At 45.0% G+C, this 17,519-nt stretch overlaps 2 protein-coding genes across 3 annotated transcripts; one reads left to right on the forward strand and one right to left on the reverse strand.

Moving 5' to 3' along the window:
* Positions 1-9,737: 9,737 nt before the first annotated feature.
* On the forward strand, positions 9,738-11,832 carry LOC307159960 (apoptosis facilitator Bcl-2-like protein 14). Its single transcript, XM_079873712.1, has 6 exons — positions 9,738-9,996; positions 10,327-10,475; positions 10,584-10,673; positions 10,802-10,869; positions 10,967-11,230; positions 11,390-11,832. Exons 2-6 carry the CDS (start codon positions 10,349-10,351, stop codon positions 11,423-11,425), a joined length of 585 nt encoding a protein of 194 aa, XP_079729838.1. The 5' UTR covers positions 9,738-9,996; positions 10,327-10,348; the 3' UTR covers positions 11,426-11,832.
* tph2 (tryptophan hydroxylase 2 (tryptophan 5-monooxygenase)) lies at positions 11,664-17,075 on the reverse strand. 2 transcript variants are annotated; one of them, XR_013821468.1, is made up of 12 exons: positions 16,733-17,073; positions 16,157-16,300; positions 15,813-15,996; positions 15,589-15,728; positions 15,033-15,100; positions 13,963-14,159; positions 13,715-13,850; positions 13,498-13,624; positions 13,054-13,149; positions 12,839-12,972; positions 12,199-12,665; positions 11,664-12,146 (listed from the first exon to the last, which is right to left on the reverse strand). XR_013821468.1 is itself a non-coding variant. In XM_079873711.1 (11 exons), the coding sequence occupies exons 1-11, from the start codon at positions 16,967-16,969 to the stop codon at positions 12,491-12,493; spliced, it is 1,638 nt and encodes a 545-aa protein (XP_079729837.1). In that variant the 5' UTR covers positions 16,970-17,075; the 3' UTR covers positions 11,956-12,490. The 2 variants fall into 2 exon arrangements, 1 of the variants encoding a protein (XP_079729837.1); XM_079873711.1 differs by having other exon boundaries at positions 11,956-12,665; positions 16,733-17,075.
* Positions 17,076-17,519: the final 444 nt, after the last annotated feature.

The raw sequence follows: 17,519 nt of genomic DNA on the forward strand, positions 1-17,519 counted from the left end.
GTATCGGGCCTGTGTTTTACATGTCCCGTGCAAACCAACTACCCTGCTGGAAGAGGATTGCTGAAAAAGAACAAACAACTACTCAAGAGCAACAGCATCCCAAGTGAAGTTTCATTTATGATTTATTCATCTGAAAATTACTTATAAAATGATTAACTAAATTATTTCATCTTTAAATACTGTAAATTGCTTGTGGCTTTTAGTTATTACTGATATAAAAATGTATAAACATGATTACGTAAAATGATTATTAGTCGATAATATTCAGAATATTGTTACTTGGTGACAATAAAAATCTTACTGTCCTTTTGTTTTTCATAGAAACCTTTTTGCAGTTAATTAGTCTAGGCTACTTTTTCCTTTGTATTAGTAATAAGTTTGTTAGTAAATGCAATTTCTCCCCTCCACCATGTTTAAAGTTTGTGGCCCGGCCATCTTGGGAACTTGGGTATCAAAATTATTCCCGAACTTCCCAGTGGTAAATATGACTTGAGAGGGCTTTCATGTCCAATTTTTAAATAGGAAACTTGTATTTACGATAATTCCGAAAGCACATGAAGGCAGCATTAGATCCATGCATTAGGTTTTAAAGTGACAGCGGCCTAATATTCCTGCTGCTGTCTGTCATTAAAGGTTGTATCAGTGATTTCAGGCCCAAAAAAAAAAAATTATCACATTCATCTAATCTTTCCTAACGATCCGCTAGCTGCCCGCCCCATAAGCATGCCGTCAAAAAAACACGTCTCTGTAGGCAGCCTAGGCTCTGAGATCTGCACACAAAAACAATTGGTTTCACCAACCACTCAAAACCAAATTTTGTGCTCATGCACGGCTGCACGCGAAGTCAGAGCTGAAGAAGAAGCTGGCTCAAAACCTCACAACACCCTCCCCCTGTAGGTGATTGGTTGGAACACTATTTATTTTGGTTTTGAGTGGTTGGTGAAACCAACTGTTTTTGTGTGCAGATCTCAGAGCCTAGGCTGCCTACAGAGACGCGTTTTTTTGACGGCATGCTTATGGGGCGGGCAGCTAGCGGATCGTTAGGAAATATTTTTTTTGGGGGCCTGAAATCACTGATACAACCTTTAATGTTAATCAAACAACAAAAGACAAAGAGAAAATCACTTACTGATCTTGACTAATAACTTTTGTAGCTTTAACAAGGATTAATCTATAATTAGATATTCGGTGAAGACTATGTAGTGTTACTTTACATTTGATTATATGTTGGTGTCTGGTAGTAGAATGATGTTCATGGGTCAAAACAATGAAAAACAGTTGAAATTGTATTATTATTTTTTTATTATTATTGCTTTATTTATTGATGATTGGGGGGGGGGGGGGCACAATGATCTTGCATGCCCCTCAGCAAATGTGCAGCCCCTGATATATGTAATATTTAGTATATGATGTATAATATTTATAAATGTTCATTTATTGTGGGCCTGTAGCCTCATTTGAAGCATATTTTATGTATTGTATATTATACACAGTGAAAATAGCCTGTATTTGACCAAAATTCCAGAATAGTCAGCAAGCTGACTTTGGATAGTGTGGTGAACGTTTTAAGGGGACATATCATGCTAAATCCACTTTTTTAGCCCTTAAATGCATTTTGTTGTATATTTGGAGTGTTTAGAAGTACAGAAAAGTTGAAATTATTCTCTTCAGGTGCTTCGTTGATATCTTTATATTCTGTTTTGGCCTTATTTTTCAACCTGTTCCGATTTTTCTGTTATCTATGACGTTTTGTGAACTATTACGTCACAGTATTTGCAGCGGAACTGCCAAATAAGGACATTGACTTCCAGCCCAACACTTCGAGCAATCCGCCATTGTTATTTCTCGCTGCAATTTTGTAGTCCAAGCTCAAAGATGCAGAAGTTACGAGAGGGTAAGTTAAAATGTTCGGTTGTTGGATGTAGTAACCCACACGCTTCATTACACCGTCTAGTGTAGATGAACTGCCACGCTTGTGACAGGGCGCATGTTTAACTGAAAGAACGAGCAGAGAGAGAGAGACCCGGTCGCGCGCACGCACTCTCTCTCTCTTCTGAGCCAGGCGAAAGTGTAAACAAGACACCGTCTCCAAACTAGACGCTGTCTTGCTCTCTCTCCCTCGCACATATTAATCAAAATAAATCGACACGGTGGTAAAAGGTCGGAAGACCAAAGTTCCCTTTCGTGGTCACTCCGAGTTACGTCGGATGACGACGATTGGGGTTTCGCTTAGAAGCCTATCACCTTCAAGTATTAGAAAACGAGCCAATGGCAATGAAATGCCATGGGTCTGCGGAATTTGCATAGCGTAACTCCGCCCGCCGCAGGGGGTATATAAGGAAGTACGCTGCACAAATGCAGATATGCTTTCGCTTCGGAGCCGAGAACTTCTCCACTCCTGTAAGCCAAATATTCTGAGTTAGTCTTCTCTTACCTTCGAGACGAGCGAACTCTCCGGTGTTGGTGTGACGGCGATTTCAGCGAGTGCTCACTACCCTGCTTGATCTGTTCAGTGATCTGACAGTTAGTGTGTTTTCTCCCTGTTCGCTTCAGCATCCGCGGAGTTTATCCTCTCACAAAAAGAGCTTGCACGCGGCACGTCTTTTTAAAGATGCCTCGCCCGTGCACTTCTGGTTGCGGTCGCGAGATATTTTTCTCTGATGGGCATGAACTCTGCTTAGCGTGTTTGGGCGTTGATCACGCTAAAGCAGCGTTCATGGATGACTCATGTTCTCACTGCGGGAACATGACCATCTCCATGCTGCGGTCGAGACTCAATGAGCTCACCAGAGCGAGAGTCCCCCTACCCACACCCCGATCTACTGGCTCCGAGAGGGCTAGTACTTCGGCTGGTGGCCGGGGTGACCTGAGGGTGACTGTGTGGGACATACCGCCGACACGTCCACGGTCCACACACCCCTCTTCAGCATCGGTACCCGCGAGTGTACAAACTGAGACCGCTGGTCCCTCTTCGGAGCCCCAGCGCGTCTCGTTTGGAGCTCCAGAGGAAGATACCATGTCGATCGCGGCATCACAAGGTGGGCGCGAGTCCTCGGGAAGTGAGGATTCGGCTGCGTTGCCGCCCTCGGGCGTGCCAGCGTTGCCCGAGTCTGATCCCGAGCTGACCGCCATGCTTTCCCGGGCAGCCGCGGCCATTGGTGTTGAGTGGTCCCCGCCACCTGATCCAGTGCGCTCGCGGCTGGATGATTGGTTTTTGGGAGCGGCCGCTGACACCCGTCGCCGCCCAACCCCAATTCCTTTCTTCCTGGAAGTGCATGAGGAAGTCACGCGGTCCTGGAAGGCACCCATGTCTTCCCGCGATCGTTCGTCGGCTTTCTCCGCCTTTCCTCCCCTCGATAAAGCTGATGCTTGTGGGTACACTGGGATTCCCACGGTTGAACGTTCTGTCGCGATGCAGCTGTGTCCGGCAAGCGCTTCATCACGTGGTGATCCAAAGCACCCATCCAAAGCCTGTAGATTCTCGTCTACTATGGTGGCGAAGTCTTACAGAGCGGCGGGACAGGCAGCTGCTTCTCTGCATGCCATGGCCATCTTGCAGGTTTACCAGGCCAAGATGCTCCGTGACATGCACGAGGGTAGGACAGACCCAGGGCTCTTTGATGAGCTGCGCGCCGCCACCGACCTCGCTCTCCGGGCGACGAAAGTGACCGCGCGCTCCCTGGGTTTGGTGATGTCCACTGCTGTGGTCCAGGAGAGACATCTATGGCTGAACCTGGCCGATATGCGTGAGCCCGAGCGGACTCGTCTGCTTGACGCTCCCATATCCCAGGCCGGCCTTTTCGGCGGTGCGGTCGAGGACTTTGCCCAACAGTTCTCGACTGCTCAGAAGCAGACTGAGGCCATCAAACACATTCTGCCCCGGCGTGCTGTTGCTGCTAAGCCACCGGTACAGAATCCTCAGCCTGCTCGCCGCCGAGGGCGCCCTCCTGCGGCTCCCGCCCCTTCCGCACGGCCCCAGCAGCAGTCTTCATCTGGGTCGCGTCGTGGAGGAAGCCGCAGGAAGGCACCACAGCCCTCTCCAGCCCCGCCGCCCGCTAAACGCCAGGCTAAGCGGCGCTCCTGAGACGGGCAGCTCAGGATTGGCTTTCCTTTCTGTTCAGGAGGTGGTAGCAGGGCCACTCCTTCCCCCGGTGGAGGGCCGGGGGAGAATCTTTTGTTCTCCACTCCCCGCTGCTCGTCCCACGACGGGCAGCACCCTAATGTGGTTAAAGACAGAATCGAAATCCCCAATCCTGAGCCCACAGAGCCCGAGGGCCGCAGTGCGCGCCACCCTCGGGTCCCGCCACTGCCGCCCTCCTCTGTCCCAGAGGTGCGGGATGACAGCACGCGCCGCCCACGGGCCACGCTCCTCTCATCCCCCTCTGTCGCCAGACCCCTGCCAGAGCACGCCCCCGTGGGACGCGCGCCCTCCCCTGGCCTCCTCTGGCAGGACGCGGTTAATGACCGTGCCCCCGCACAGGGCCGCTATGCCACCCTCGCCGGTGCCGGTCATTCCGCCTCGCTGCCCCACCGACGGTACGTCTGTGGTTCGTATGACCCCGCTGGTGCACTTTCTGGAGGCCTGGCTAGAGCTTCCCAGACTGTCCCGCTGGGTCGCGAGAACCATCAGGCTCGGCTACGCGATTCAGTTCGCGAGATCTCCTCCCCGCTTCAGGGGAGTCCGCTTCACTATGGTCGGTGGCAATGCCCCTGTCATGAGAGCGGAGGTCGCTACCCTGCTGGCGAAGGGTGCGATCGAGATTGTCCCTCCAGCCGAAATGAAGTCCGGCTTCTACAGCCCTTACTTCATTGTACCCAAGAAGTCCGGTGGGTTACGGCCAATCCTCGACCTACGCGTCTTGAACCGCTCCCTTCACAGGCTGCCGTTCAAGATGCTAACGGCCAAACACATCCTCCAGTGTGTGCGGCCGCAGGATTGGTTTGCAGCGATCGACCTGAAGGACGCCTACTTCCATGTCTCCATCTTACCTCGACACAGACCGTTTCTACGGTTTGCTTTCGAGGGGCAGGCATACCAGTACGCGGTTCTCCCTTTCGGACTAGCCCTGTCTCCTCGCGTCTTTACGAAGGTCGTCGAGGCAGCCCTTGTTCCCCTCCGGGAACACGGGGTTCGCATCCTGAACTATCTCGACGACTGGCTGATCCTAGCTCACTCTCGAGACCAGGTTTGCGAACACAGGGACCTCGTGCTCCGGCACCTAGTTCGTCTGGGCCTTCGGGTCAACTGGGAGAAGAGCAAACTCTGCCCCGTGCAGAGGATCTCTTTTCTCGGTATGGAGATCGACTCGGTCGCCATGTGCGCGCAGCTTTCGAGCGAGCGCGCGCAGTCACTGCTGACTTGTCTTCGTCAGTTCGAGGGCAAGAGTGCGGTTCCACTGAAACTTTTTCAGAGGCTCCTGGGGCATATGGCATCCGCAGCCGCAGTAACGCCGCTGGGATTGCTTCATATGAGACCGCTTCAGCTTTGGCTTCGCGATCGAGTCCCGAGGTGGGCATGGCAACACGGCACGCTCCAAGTCCCAGTGACTCCAGCCTGCCGTCAGACCTTCACCCCGTGGGCGAACCTCAATTTTCTACGGGCCGGAGTGCCCTTAGAACGAGTTTCCCGGCATGTTGTTGTATCAACAGATGCCTCCAACACGGGCTGGGGCGCCATGTGCAATGGTCATGCTGCCGCGGGCTCCTGGACAGGACCCCAGCGCCTTTGGCATGTCAATTGCCTCGAGTTGCTGGCTGTACGTCTCGCCCTGCACCGCTTCCGGGCGTTGCTCAGGGGTCAGCACGTACTAGTCCGATCAGACAATACCGCAACAGTAGCGTACATCAACCATCAAGGTGGTCTACGCTCCCGCCGTATGTCGCAACTCGCTCGCCACCTCCTCATATGGAGTCAGAAGCATCTGAGGTCGCTTCGAGCCATTTATATCCCGGGACACCTGAACCAGGCGGCCGACGAGCTGTCTCGAGTTCGGCCTCTCGCTGGAGAATGGCGACTCCATCCCCAGACGGTCCAGCTGATTTGGGATCAGTTCGGCGACGCACAGGTAGACCTGTTTGCCTCCCACGACTCGTCCCACTGCGACCTGTTTTATTCCCTGACCGAGGGCACGCTCGGCACGGATGCACTGGCGCACAGCTGGCCGCGGGGCCTACGCAAGTATGCGTTTCCCCCAGTGAGCCTTCTTGCGCAGACCTTGCGCAAGATCAGGGAGGACGAGGAGCAGGTCATTTTGGTTGCCCCGTATTGGCCCAACCGGACCTGGTTCTCCGAACTAGTACTCCTCGCGACAGCACCTCCCTGGCCAATCCCTCTGAGGAAGGACCTCCTTTCTCAGGGACGGGGCACCTTATGGCACCCTCGTCCCGATCTTTGGAACCTCCACGTGTGGCTCCTGGACGGGACGAGGCAGGTTTGAGTACCCTACCACCTGCGGTGGTGGCTACCATCACTTCCGCTAGAGCATCGTCCACGAGACATGCCTATGCGTTGAAGTGGAACCTCTTCGTCAACTGGTGTTCTTCTAAACATCAAGAACCCACGAAATGCCCGATCAGTGTCGTGCTTTCCTTCCTGCAAGAAGGGTTGGAGCGAAGGCTGTCTCCCTCCACCCTGAAAGTGTATGTTGCCGCCATTGCCGCACATCACGAAGCAGTTGATGGTAAGTCTCTGGGAAAGCACGACCTGATCGTCAGGTTCCTGAGGGGAGCGAGGAGACTAAATCCTCCTCGTCCTCCCCTCGTACCCTCTTGGGACCTCTCAGTGGTTCTAACTGCCCTGCAGAGTGCTCCATTTGAGCCTTTACAGTCAGTGGAGCTTAAGTTCCTGTCAATGAAGACAGCGCTCCTGGTTGCATTGGCCTCCATCAAGAGGGTAGGGGACCTGCAGGCATTCTCGGTTGACGAAGCGTGCCTGGAATTCGGGCCGGCTAACTCTCACGTGATCCTGAGACCCCGGCTTGGATACGTGCCCAAGGTTCCTACCACACCCTTTCGAGACCAGGTAGTGAACCTGCAAGCGCTGCCCTTGGAGGAGGCAGACCCAGCCTTGGCACTGCTCTGTCCAGTACGCGCCCTCCGTGCTTACGTAGACAGAACGCGGTGTTTCAGGACCTCAGACCAGCTCTTTGTCTGTCATGGTGGGAAGCTGAAGGGAAAGGCTCTCTCAAAGCAAAGGTTGTCTCACTGGATAGTGGATACCATTGCTTTGGCATACCAGCAGCAAGGTCGTCCGTGCCCCCTTGGTGTGAAAGCCCACTCCACACGTAGTGTGGCTTCCTCTTGGGCTCTAGCGCATGGCGCCTCGCTAACAGACATTTGTAGAGCTGCAGGCTGGGCGACACCCAACACATTCGCGAGATTTTATAATCTCCGAGTAGAGCCAGTTTCTTCTCATGTACTCGCTTCAACCAGCCGGTGCTAGATTCTGCTCAGGTGTCTTCGCTTGCTCGCCATTCCTCTCCACGGACGGGATACGTGCGATATTCTCCTCAGGTGAGTCTGATAAGCTCTGAGTTCCTCCAGCACTGGTTACGTCATCGCCTGAGTTATGCCAATTTCCATAACACAGCTTTTGCGCTTGACTAGGTGCCTCCATGTGCATGGTTCCCCCTCTGGGCGACCCCCACATGTGTATTCCGCTGTAAGTCTCCTTGTGAGCGTGTGTCTTTCCCTTGGCAAGCCACCCTTGCCACCCCTGGGGTTTAAAATTCCACCTGCGGCTGGACACCCCAGTGATCTTCCATATGCAGCCTCTGGCCATATGTGTATTCTAAGTCCCCCCCATCAATGGCTGGGCATGATTGCATATTTCTCCTTGAGATATGCTTCCCAGTGTTCCTTGGTATCCCTGTGTTAAGTAGGACTCCTTCGTTCGTGCTAGTCTCACAACAGGGAGCTCAGACTTACGCAGGGCACTGGAAGACAGCCGAGGTGGCGTGATTAGACTGGAACCCCAATCGTCGTCATCCGACGTAACTCGGAGTGACCACGAAAGGGAACGTCTCGGTTACGGATGTAACCCTCGTTCCCTGAGTGGGAACGGAGACGTTACGTCTTCCTGCCACTTCCGCTGTACCGCTGAAAAACGCCTGGGGCCAGTCTCGGCTCCTCAGCGAAGACATATCTGCATTTGTGCAGCGTACTTCCTTATATACCCCCTGCGGCGGGCGGAGTTACGCTATGCAAATTCCGCAGACCCATGGCATTTCATTGCCATTGGCTCGTTTTCTAATACTTGAAGGTGATAGGCTTCTAAGCGAAACCCCAATCGTCGTCATCCGACGTAACGTCTCCGTTCCCACTCAGGGAACGAGGGTTACATCCGTAACCGAGACGTTTCATGTGTAAATACAGTAACACACCATTGCGATACATCCATATGAAGACGTTGTTCTACAGGTTCGTCGTCTTCATTTTCATCTCGCTCCGGCTCCGACTCTGGCTCGAACATGTAAGGCTAGCTGGACAAGTCTTCCGTTGTTGACATTTTGTTAATAACGTGTGAATAAAAAGTTTCTGTGCCGCTAGATAATCGTATCTCTGCTATCAAACTACAAAAATGGCTGAACGGGGTGGAGTTGAACCGAGTGTAACCTCTGCATCCTGGAGAGGGGGCAGGGTATGAAGTGTCTCAAGTGCCAAAACGAGTTGCTGTCAGACGCACATCAGAAAAGGGGTAGAAACGGGGCCTGTGGAGCTATAATAATGAGGAATTCAGACCCAAGCATTGCAGTTCCGCTTTATATAGACTACAAATGTATGATTTATATGTAAAAAGGAACGATTTAAAAGCATGATATGTCTCCTTTAAATGGTTCTCAATGAACAGGGACGCTTAATATAATTTTGGCTTTAATAAGATTTTCCCAATTAATAGGGAAGAATAAACCTGGTGTCCTCCATGGTTCCTGTTTTTTTTCTGACAACAAAGCATTTGAATGCAACAAGATAATTTCAATTTAAGAAGTGGGAAATTTCTGATAGCACGTGAAGGCAGCATAATTTACTGACACACTGACAGTACCAAGATGCCTTGTTTGTTTCTATGGGCTGCCTTCACGTGCTATTGGACATTTCCTTCTTCCCACTTGTGAAGTCGTGATTACGAGCTTGTTGTCAGAAAGAATAGGAACCATCGGACATAGACCTACACGCTCTAAAATCATTCTTGCAGTCACCTCTTTATTATTTTTGTTAGTTTTAAGGATTTACAAATACCACCACCAAGGGTTCTTGAAAAGGTTCAATATGGTTTAAATGTGTAATAAAAGCATGGACATTTTTACAAATATTAACACATTTTACAGCTTTCTTATTTTTCAAACTCGAACTTCTACCTTTAAAATTAAAACATGGCGTTATTTCTCCCATATACATGTATGCTAAATTTAGCTCGAATTTATAATATTCAATAGCCTACATCATGTAATTAAAATCGAACAAAATATTTTCAGAACAGTTGAAAGCTGTGCATGATATGATCCCTAATAATAAATCTGGGGACAACTTCAAGTCCAACTGAAATCAAAATTGACCCTATTTACTTTGTTAGCGCATATATTACTAGTCTTGTGGTGAACAATTAATCCGTGCAAGTTAATACACAGAAAAAAAATGTTTGCCGTCGTAATCTTTAATCAAAGTCTGAAAAGTTACTTCCGGTCTGGAATGGCGTTGACATAGGTTTGACGGCTTGGGTTGGGAAACGCTTAACCACTCCCCTCAAACCGTTAGTCTGTTATGAGCAGAGATGGAGAAGAGGAGCGCTAGAGTAAAACCCTGCCCTCTGTTCAATATTCCTTTTCACTGGGAAATACGTCACAACACTGGAGAAAAGTCGTTTGCAACTTCCGGTTCACGCGGACTTTCACAAAAATGAAAGCAACCAAACGTCCGTGTACGTCACAAGGAAACTGCTGTTCGTGACGTGCTTACGACGTACGACTCCAACACACTCCGGAGGACAGAAGTTTCCCGGTCAGTTTTGTTGTGTATTTTCTGTTAAGATATGATTGTGACCGCATTGCTTTGACATTCATTCGGCAGATTATATGCTGTCCGATAACAGAATCATATCAAAGTTATGTGCATTTTGCTTTCAGATTTAATGTTAGAGTTAACTATGATCACTGACGTCGTGTAGCCTAAAGTTTCAGCTGTAGCTTTATAACGTTAACTCCTTTCAGTTTACAAGCTGGAACAGTGCAGTTAAAAGTCTTGTTAAATTCACATTATTTGTTGTGGTTTGATTAAGTGTTTTACATAATTGCACTAACTGAGATTTACTAAATCTTTTTATCCAAACAGCAAAAGTCAGTGGTAGTTTTACATGATGGAAGGTGATTCACCTTCAATAACACATAGCGATGAATATCTACTGCTTGAAACATACTGTCAGAAGAGAAAGCCAAGCACCAGCCTGGGGCGAAGTGTCTGTATGTTGGGGGCACAAACAGGTCAGACCAGAGAGATACTGTACTTGATAACTTTGTTTCTCTTTCAGAGATTCTTATAACATGTATTGTCATTTGAATGACATTGTCTGTCTAAAAAAAAACAAACAGGTGGTGAGAAATATGGAAATGTGGCTGAAAAACTGACCCGGATTGTAGACAGCGGACTTCTTGATGACGATGGAATAGAGACAGATTCTGGTAATGTGTAGGCTACTATTATACACATTCACTTCTTACATCGCCATACAAGTCATCGAAATACAATCTTGCATAACACTATTAATTATCTAAACTGTAATTGTGCTATGTCCTTGTTTTTATAAAAGTAAACGCAGATGTTATAGAGCAGATTGTCGAATTACTGAAGAAATCAGGAGATGACTTAAATGATAAGGTAATCATCAGTATCTCTTTATAGTCTGTAGTCTAACTGTTCAGTTTGTAGTTATAAAATCTTGTTACGTTCTTAAAGGTCCCGTTTGCCTTCTCAGATTGAGAAGAACCATGTGCTTTTAGGATACCTGCAGAGTACTTTCTCTTACGACTTTTTTGAAAAACTGACCACTGCCTTCATCAAAAGTGTGGTACCAGAATTTCCTCAGAGCAGAAACAAACATGAGCAGATCGCCCTGACCTTTGAGGTCACCAGCAGACTCAGAGCCCTGGACCTTCACCCCATGAACAGGGTCATGGGATTCGGAGCTCAGTACCTGCAAAAGACCTTCACTCCCTGGGTTAAACAGCACGGTGGTTGGGTGAGAGTTTATGCACCATTTACATTTAATTACAATTTCCACAAAGCCTATTGTTGAAAAGTATTGTTACAAATAAACAAGTTTACTAGAAATGAATGCAGCTTAAATAATTACAATAATGTGCAATATACTAAATGCGTCACATCTTATTCACTATAGGAGAAAGCCTTTGATGACAATGACGAGGTCCATTGACAAGATCGACTGTGGAATGGATTGTTATTAGTGATCTATGAGTTATATGATGAAATATGAATGATATTTTGTTTACTTTTTATATTTAAATGTGTATGTTCTCAGTATTGACTATGTACTTGCTGACTATGTACTTGCAAATTACTAAACATTTATTGTAAAATAACATTGTGGTAGTGAATTAAATGTGTCCTTAACACATTGCTGCACACTTTTAAAATGCAAACCAAAATATAATGCTAAAATATAATGCTTTATTGATTGAGAAGTTTGCTTTGTTGGCAACAAATAAAGCAAGCACCACAAACATACAAATACAGTATGGCATTGGAATCAGAACAGTGCTATTAGTTATTTTTATTTTTCATGATTATATGTACGTATCAACTTCATTCACTTGCTGCATGCAGCAATATGAAGTTTAAATGAAATACAAATCTGTTATAATTCTGTCTTAAGCACAACATTAGGCACAAAGAGGCAAAGACGAGATGAATACTAAATCTGTTCATTTTCTTGTCGTTCCTTTAGTGTCTTAATACATTGTAGCGATGATCAGTTTTGATTGCTATATGATGACTATGATTGCAATATTTCACACCTTAAAGGAATAGTTCACTTAAAAATGAAAATCATAATTTACTCATCCTCAAGTTGTTTCAAACCTGTATGAATTTCTTTCTTCTGATGAACACATGGAAAGATTGATGGACCCCATTGACTTCCATAGTAGGGAAAAAAAAATACTATGGAAGTCAATGGGGTCCATTAACTGTTTGGTTACAGACATTCTTTAAAATATCTTCTTTTGTGTTCAGCAGAAGAAAGAAATTCATACATGTTTGAAACAACTTCAGGGTGCGTGAATGATGACAGAATTTTCATTTTTAAGTTAACTATTCCTTTAATTTATGTGACATATATCCTTATGACAAGGCAAGACTAATGGATTTTTAGCCCAGATAAATCAACATCACTGCAAATGTTACAGTATTAATGTAAATTGAATTTAATCTTGTAAATCAGTTGTATTTGTATTCTACAATGAAGCACTGGTGACACTGTCTAGATACCAAGGTATGTGTTCATTTTCCCCAAGGCATCACAGACAGTGGTCAGGTCGCTGCGTAGATCTTGAACAACGTTCTCGATGCTCCTGGTGTCCTTCAGTAAATCAATGCTCTGGGTGTATGGGTTGTAGTAGACCGAAAAAGGCCTCTTTATTGTTTTAGCAAATTCCCTGTTTAGAAGGAAAAATGTATTAAATTGATATATGTACAACATACATGTATGTGATTAAATTGACGGAGCAAATATGTCTCTTTTATACAGATGAAGTCTGTTAATAGAGTTTTAGATTGTTGTAAGATTTTCATGTAATTTTGATCATGACTGAGTGGATATATATTCTACCTCATTTTCTCTTTTGCCTCTTCAAAACTCTCAGAGACAAAATAAACATCTTGAAAGGTTGTAATGAGGCACTCCTGGTAGCATGTGGTTTTGGGATCAAACATCTTCACTTTTGCTTTTTCAGAAAGCGCATGCTGCATAATCAAAGAGGATTATACATTTAAAACATTTGAATACTTGACGTGTTTATGTATGGTTAACAAAGGGCTTCTTACCCTTAACTCTCCAATAGAAGACAGTAGACCTGCTCCATATGCCCTTAACTGACCATCCTGTTTGCACAGCCCAAACTCAATTGTGAAGAAATAGCACTGGGAAAAAAGCACAGTGGTTTATTGCATAATAAACATGTTGTCTTGCATATTTCAAAGGTTTGGAAGCAATATTATCTACAAGTTCCTTCAGACCCTTATGAGATGTACACACTCATATTGAGACTTCCAAAAACTTTATATACCCAGATCTGATTGTGTCTCAAAGTCTGCCATACAGAGCCACTGATATGATTTCAATGCAAATGCATGCGACTCAACACCATAGATCAAACTTTACGCCTTGAAAAAACTTCAGTGACCTTTTTATTTCCGTATCTAGTTAGGAACTTGCCAGTCAAGTTCCGTATGACATTTAAGAATCCAATAAGCTGCTGTCACACTTACTGTTGCCAGCTTCTGCACATCCTCATCTGAAGAGCCTAGAGATGCAAGGCCAATCTCCTGAGAAAACTGAGCAAACTTGGGATCGGCCAGGAGTGGTACATGACCCAGAAGTTCATGACAGGTGTCTCTGAGGACATGAAAACAGTTAACAGGTTAGAAAATATAAGAAAAATTACGTTTTCTACACACAAAATAAAAGTGTGGGGCTTTTGCTCACGGTTCTGGTGTGTAGAGAGGGTCTGTGCTGTGACGTATATACTGAGTGCAGTTAAACACTCGATAAGCCAGGCCGGCCAGGAAGTCTCGTGGTGACAGATATCCAGCCACAGGTCGTACGGTAAACCCTGACCTCTCTGCAAAGGCCACAACCCAAAGCACCACATTAAAGAGAGTTGACTTTCTTTGTCATACAATCGAATAGAGTGGAATTAATAATGCAAGAAGAAAGCAGTTTTTTTCTTTTACCTCGTAAGAACAGAGACACGTCTTCCAGCTGTGGGATGTTGTCCTCTCTGTACCCACAATGCTTTGTGAGAAGAGGGAAGTTTTTCAAGTACTCGCGGCAAGCATGAGTTGGATAGAGTTTTGTAAGTTCTCTGAAAACGACTCCCCATGTCTTCACTTCCTCTGGTGTGTACTCTATTCGTGGGATGGGCTGCCCACTGTTACACAAAAGAAAAGGGAAACAAATTGACTGTAATTTCAGTTAGTCAACTACTACTCCATTTATGTAATTGTACACTGCCCGGCTGTTTGGATTTAAATAGGCAAATGCTTAAGAGTCTATGACTGGATATGTTTGGCAATAGTTCTTCTAACCCTAATTGATGGAGTGTGTTGCTTTTCACTTCTTAAACAACCATGTGGGAAAACGCATAATGGCCATAATCCAGGATGACAATGTCAAGATTCATCAGGCTCAAATTGTGAAAGAATGGTTGGGAGTGAGCATGAGGAATCATTTTCACACATGAATTGGCACCTCTGAGTCCAGACCAAGATCTTGACCAAAAATTGATGCACCTCTTGATGGAAATAAATGTTGTGATATTATTGGTCAAGATCTTATATTGACAATGCAAGAATCAAGCACTCTGTAAAGTCGACTCCAGCACATCCAAAAGACTTTCAATGAATTTAAGGTCTGGACTCCAATTCTGGAGGTGCTCCCTCCCAACCATTCTTTCACAATTTGAGCCTGATGAATCTTGGGTTTGTCATCCTGGAATATGGCCATGGTGTGTCTTCCTAAGAAATGAAAAGCTACACACTCCATCAATTAGGGTTAGAAGAATTGTTGCCAAACAAATGACATGCTAGAAATATAATAATCCCTGCAATAATGACCCAGTCATTGATTCTTAAGCTTTGCCTATTTAAATCCAAACAGCAACTTTTTTTTTTTTTTTTGTCCGGGCACTGTATTATGCGTCTATTTTTAGTGTTGTTAGTGCCATGCTCTAATAATTGAGCTACAAGAACCCAATAGCAAAATCAACTACAAAAGAATATAAACTATTATAATCTATACTAACAATTTATAGTTCATTGCAACCTCCACAAAGTACTTCCTCCTCTGCCGATACACCTTGTCTTTGAATCCCTGCAATAGAGAACAGAGAATAACTTTACTATAAGGGTTCAATTTGTTAACATTAGTTAAAGTCGGCATGAAACGGAAATTGCGACAGTCTTTTCTTCCCTATTATTATGTATATCCAAGTGAAACTGCTTCTTAAACTAAACAAAAAAATTAGGGCGGGACTTGATTTTGTCCATCGGACTTTGATTGGATCATGGGAATGACAGATTGTCCCGCCCTCACGCCGAAAAACGCGTCATCAGCGAAGAGCTGTCGTTTTGATTAAGAAAAAAAAAAGATGTGCACAGATAAATAATTTATAATAAACACTGCAATATTCAATAAAAAATGATAAATATACTATTATTCTTTGTTAACCCATTTTAATCAACTTTAAATATTAACGTATTAGTCTATCTAGAAATTCACATTGACCATAATTAATTAATGCTGTAAAAGTATTGTTCACTCCACCATTGGGCTACTAAACATTTAACAGATTTACTTACCGGATGGTCAGCATCCAGTTCTGAGCCGTACATTAGCACTCTATGCGAACATTGGTCCAGCTCTGAGATCTTTTGGGGAAACCATGGTATTCCTTCCCCGTCTGCCAATCCTCCCAAAACACACACACAGTCCAAACAGTCTGGAATAAAGAGACAGATGAATCAGTAGCAATATCACAGTCAAAATCCCAATTACACTGGCAATTCTTTCACAGAGAACTTACCGGTCTCTGCAGACCACACTTGTTGAGGTGTGTTATATGAGACAATGTTGACGTGGTCTTTCAGGTGCTGCACCAGCTCATTGAACTCTTTTTTTGTGCAGTTGCACTCTGCATATATCTCCACCTCATTGGTGACTCTCTTGGATCTGCGAGACTCAATGTGGGCCAAATTCACATGTTTCTCCTTTAAACATACAGCAAACAGAACAGCAGGATGTCACTTTGGTTTCATTTTCACTGTCTTAATCAAAACGTATTATTATTACACAAGTACTATGCACAAAGGTTCCCTTATTAAAGTGTACTATTAATCTACCCCACCAAAGGATGAGTTGTTCACTAACCTGAAAGAGTCTTAGTGCTTTCACCAGACAGCCCACTTCATTCTTCAGAGAGAAAATCACTGCTAATTTCCCAAGGTCATAGGTGGATTTCTGTTCCTCTTTGTCAGGTCTTTCATCTATCCGATTAAAGGATGTCCTGCGGAGCTGCTTGGAGGTGTTGTTTAGTGAATATAAAACTCTTAAGATGCAGAAATGGGTTAAGATAAAAGCTTTTTTATAAGTAATTTAAATGAACTAGTGTGGTAATTAAGTGGTAATTAACAAACTCAAAAGAAGACAATTTGACCGACTTCTATTTTTTTGTCAAAATTTAATTTTGTAAGAAAACATTCAATTGGATTTGCCTCTACATCCAGAATAACCAACAGACACTAAGTTTTCCAGTGTAAATTTATGCAAGTAACTAGTTAAAAAAACAAAAAGACTACAGCAATTTAATATTTCTAAAAAAAAAAAAAACACATTTATTTTAAATTTATTTTGAAATCACGGTTCATTATAAACAAAAGGTATGGTAATTTGACTATATAAAATGTGGTGCCCAAAATAGGGTCTATCAAACTGTTCAGTACCCACCATTGAGGCTGCAAGGTGTTGTTGGTCATACATTGCTGAATCCAAAGATAGTCCTCGTCGAGCCCAGTATTTGCTGGAGAACATCATCATAGCAGGTTGCATCTTCGGAACGACATCTTGACCCCTCTTCCTAAGTAGCCCAATAGGTGATTTAGGGGCTGTCTGCGGCCCCTTCGCATTGGCTTGTAGTTCAGAGGACATAGTTACTGTCTCTTGAGATGTCTTCTTTCCCTGCATTTCCTATGGCGAAGGTACTATTGTCTCAGACGATTTTTCTTTAAGCTGTCCCTTGGAGATCACAGGGAGCACTTTGCATGTGCCACAGTACCTGACACTCCTCCCCTGTCAGTTTCAGAGCTGGGATTATATACTGTGACGAATGACGTTGAGTCATTGCACAGCCTGTTGACTCTCGCACAGGGTAGGCTATCACTCATATTGGCTTTTGAGGGGATGGCTCTTCCATTAGGAAATGTCGGCTCGTCCAAGACCTGATTGAAGTGGATAAGCTCATCTCACCCTCTAGGAGAAATGAATCTAGAGCTAAGTCATCAAGATTTCAAGATTCACATAAATGTGGCTTCATTTTACAGATGTGAAGGAGAAGAGGGGGAGGACATCGCCCATCATTTTTGTAAGATGTAATGCCTTTGTACAGTGTATCCTTCAGAGGTAGGATTTAGAAACATGTTCAACATAGAAAGCAAGGAAAATAAGAGCTTTAGTGAGATTAGAGCATTAATTTTCAAGAAGTATGAACTTAAATGTCAGCATTATTTATGTAAAC

This window comes from Squalius cephalus (assembly GCF_949319135.1).
Source record: "Squalius cephalus genome assembly, chromosome: 6".
NCBI lineage: Eukaryota > Metazoa > Chordata > Actinopteri > Cypriniformes > Leuciscidae > Squalius > Squalius cephalus.

Bases quoted from the DNA above. Each gene is read 5' to 3' on its own strand.
- LOC307159960 (XM_079873712.1), top strand. From the start codon at position 10,349: ATGATGGAAGGTGATTCACCTTCAATAACACATAGCGATGAATATCTA. The intron at 10,476-10,583 runs GTCAGACCAGAG...AAAAACAAACAG, and splicing joins TATGTTGGGGGCACAAACAG to GTGGTGAGAAATATGGAAAT. The intron at 10,870-10,966 runs GTAATCATCAGT...TTGCCTTCTCAG, and splicing joins GAGATGACTTAAATGATAAG to ATTGAGAAGAACCATGTGCT.
- tph2 (XM_079873711.1), bottom strand. From the start codon at position 16,969: ATGCAGGGAAAGAAGACATCTCAAGAGACAGTAACTATGTCCTCTGAA. The intron at 15,101-15,588 runs GTAAGTAAATCT...TCTCTATTGCAG, and splicing joins AACTGGATGCTGACCATCCG to GGATTCAAAGACAAGGTGTA. The intron at 13,150-13,497 runs GTAAGTGTGACA...CTTTTTTCCCAG, and splicing joins ATGTGCAGAAGCTGGCAACA to TGCTATTTCTTCACAATTGA.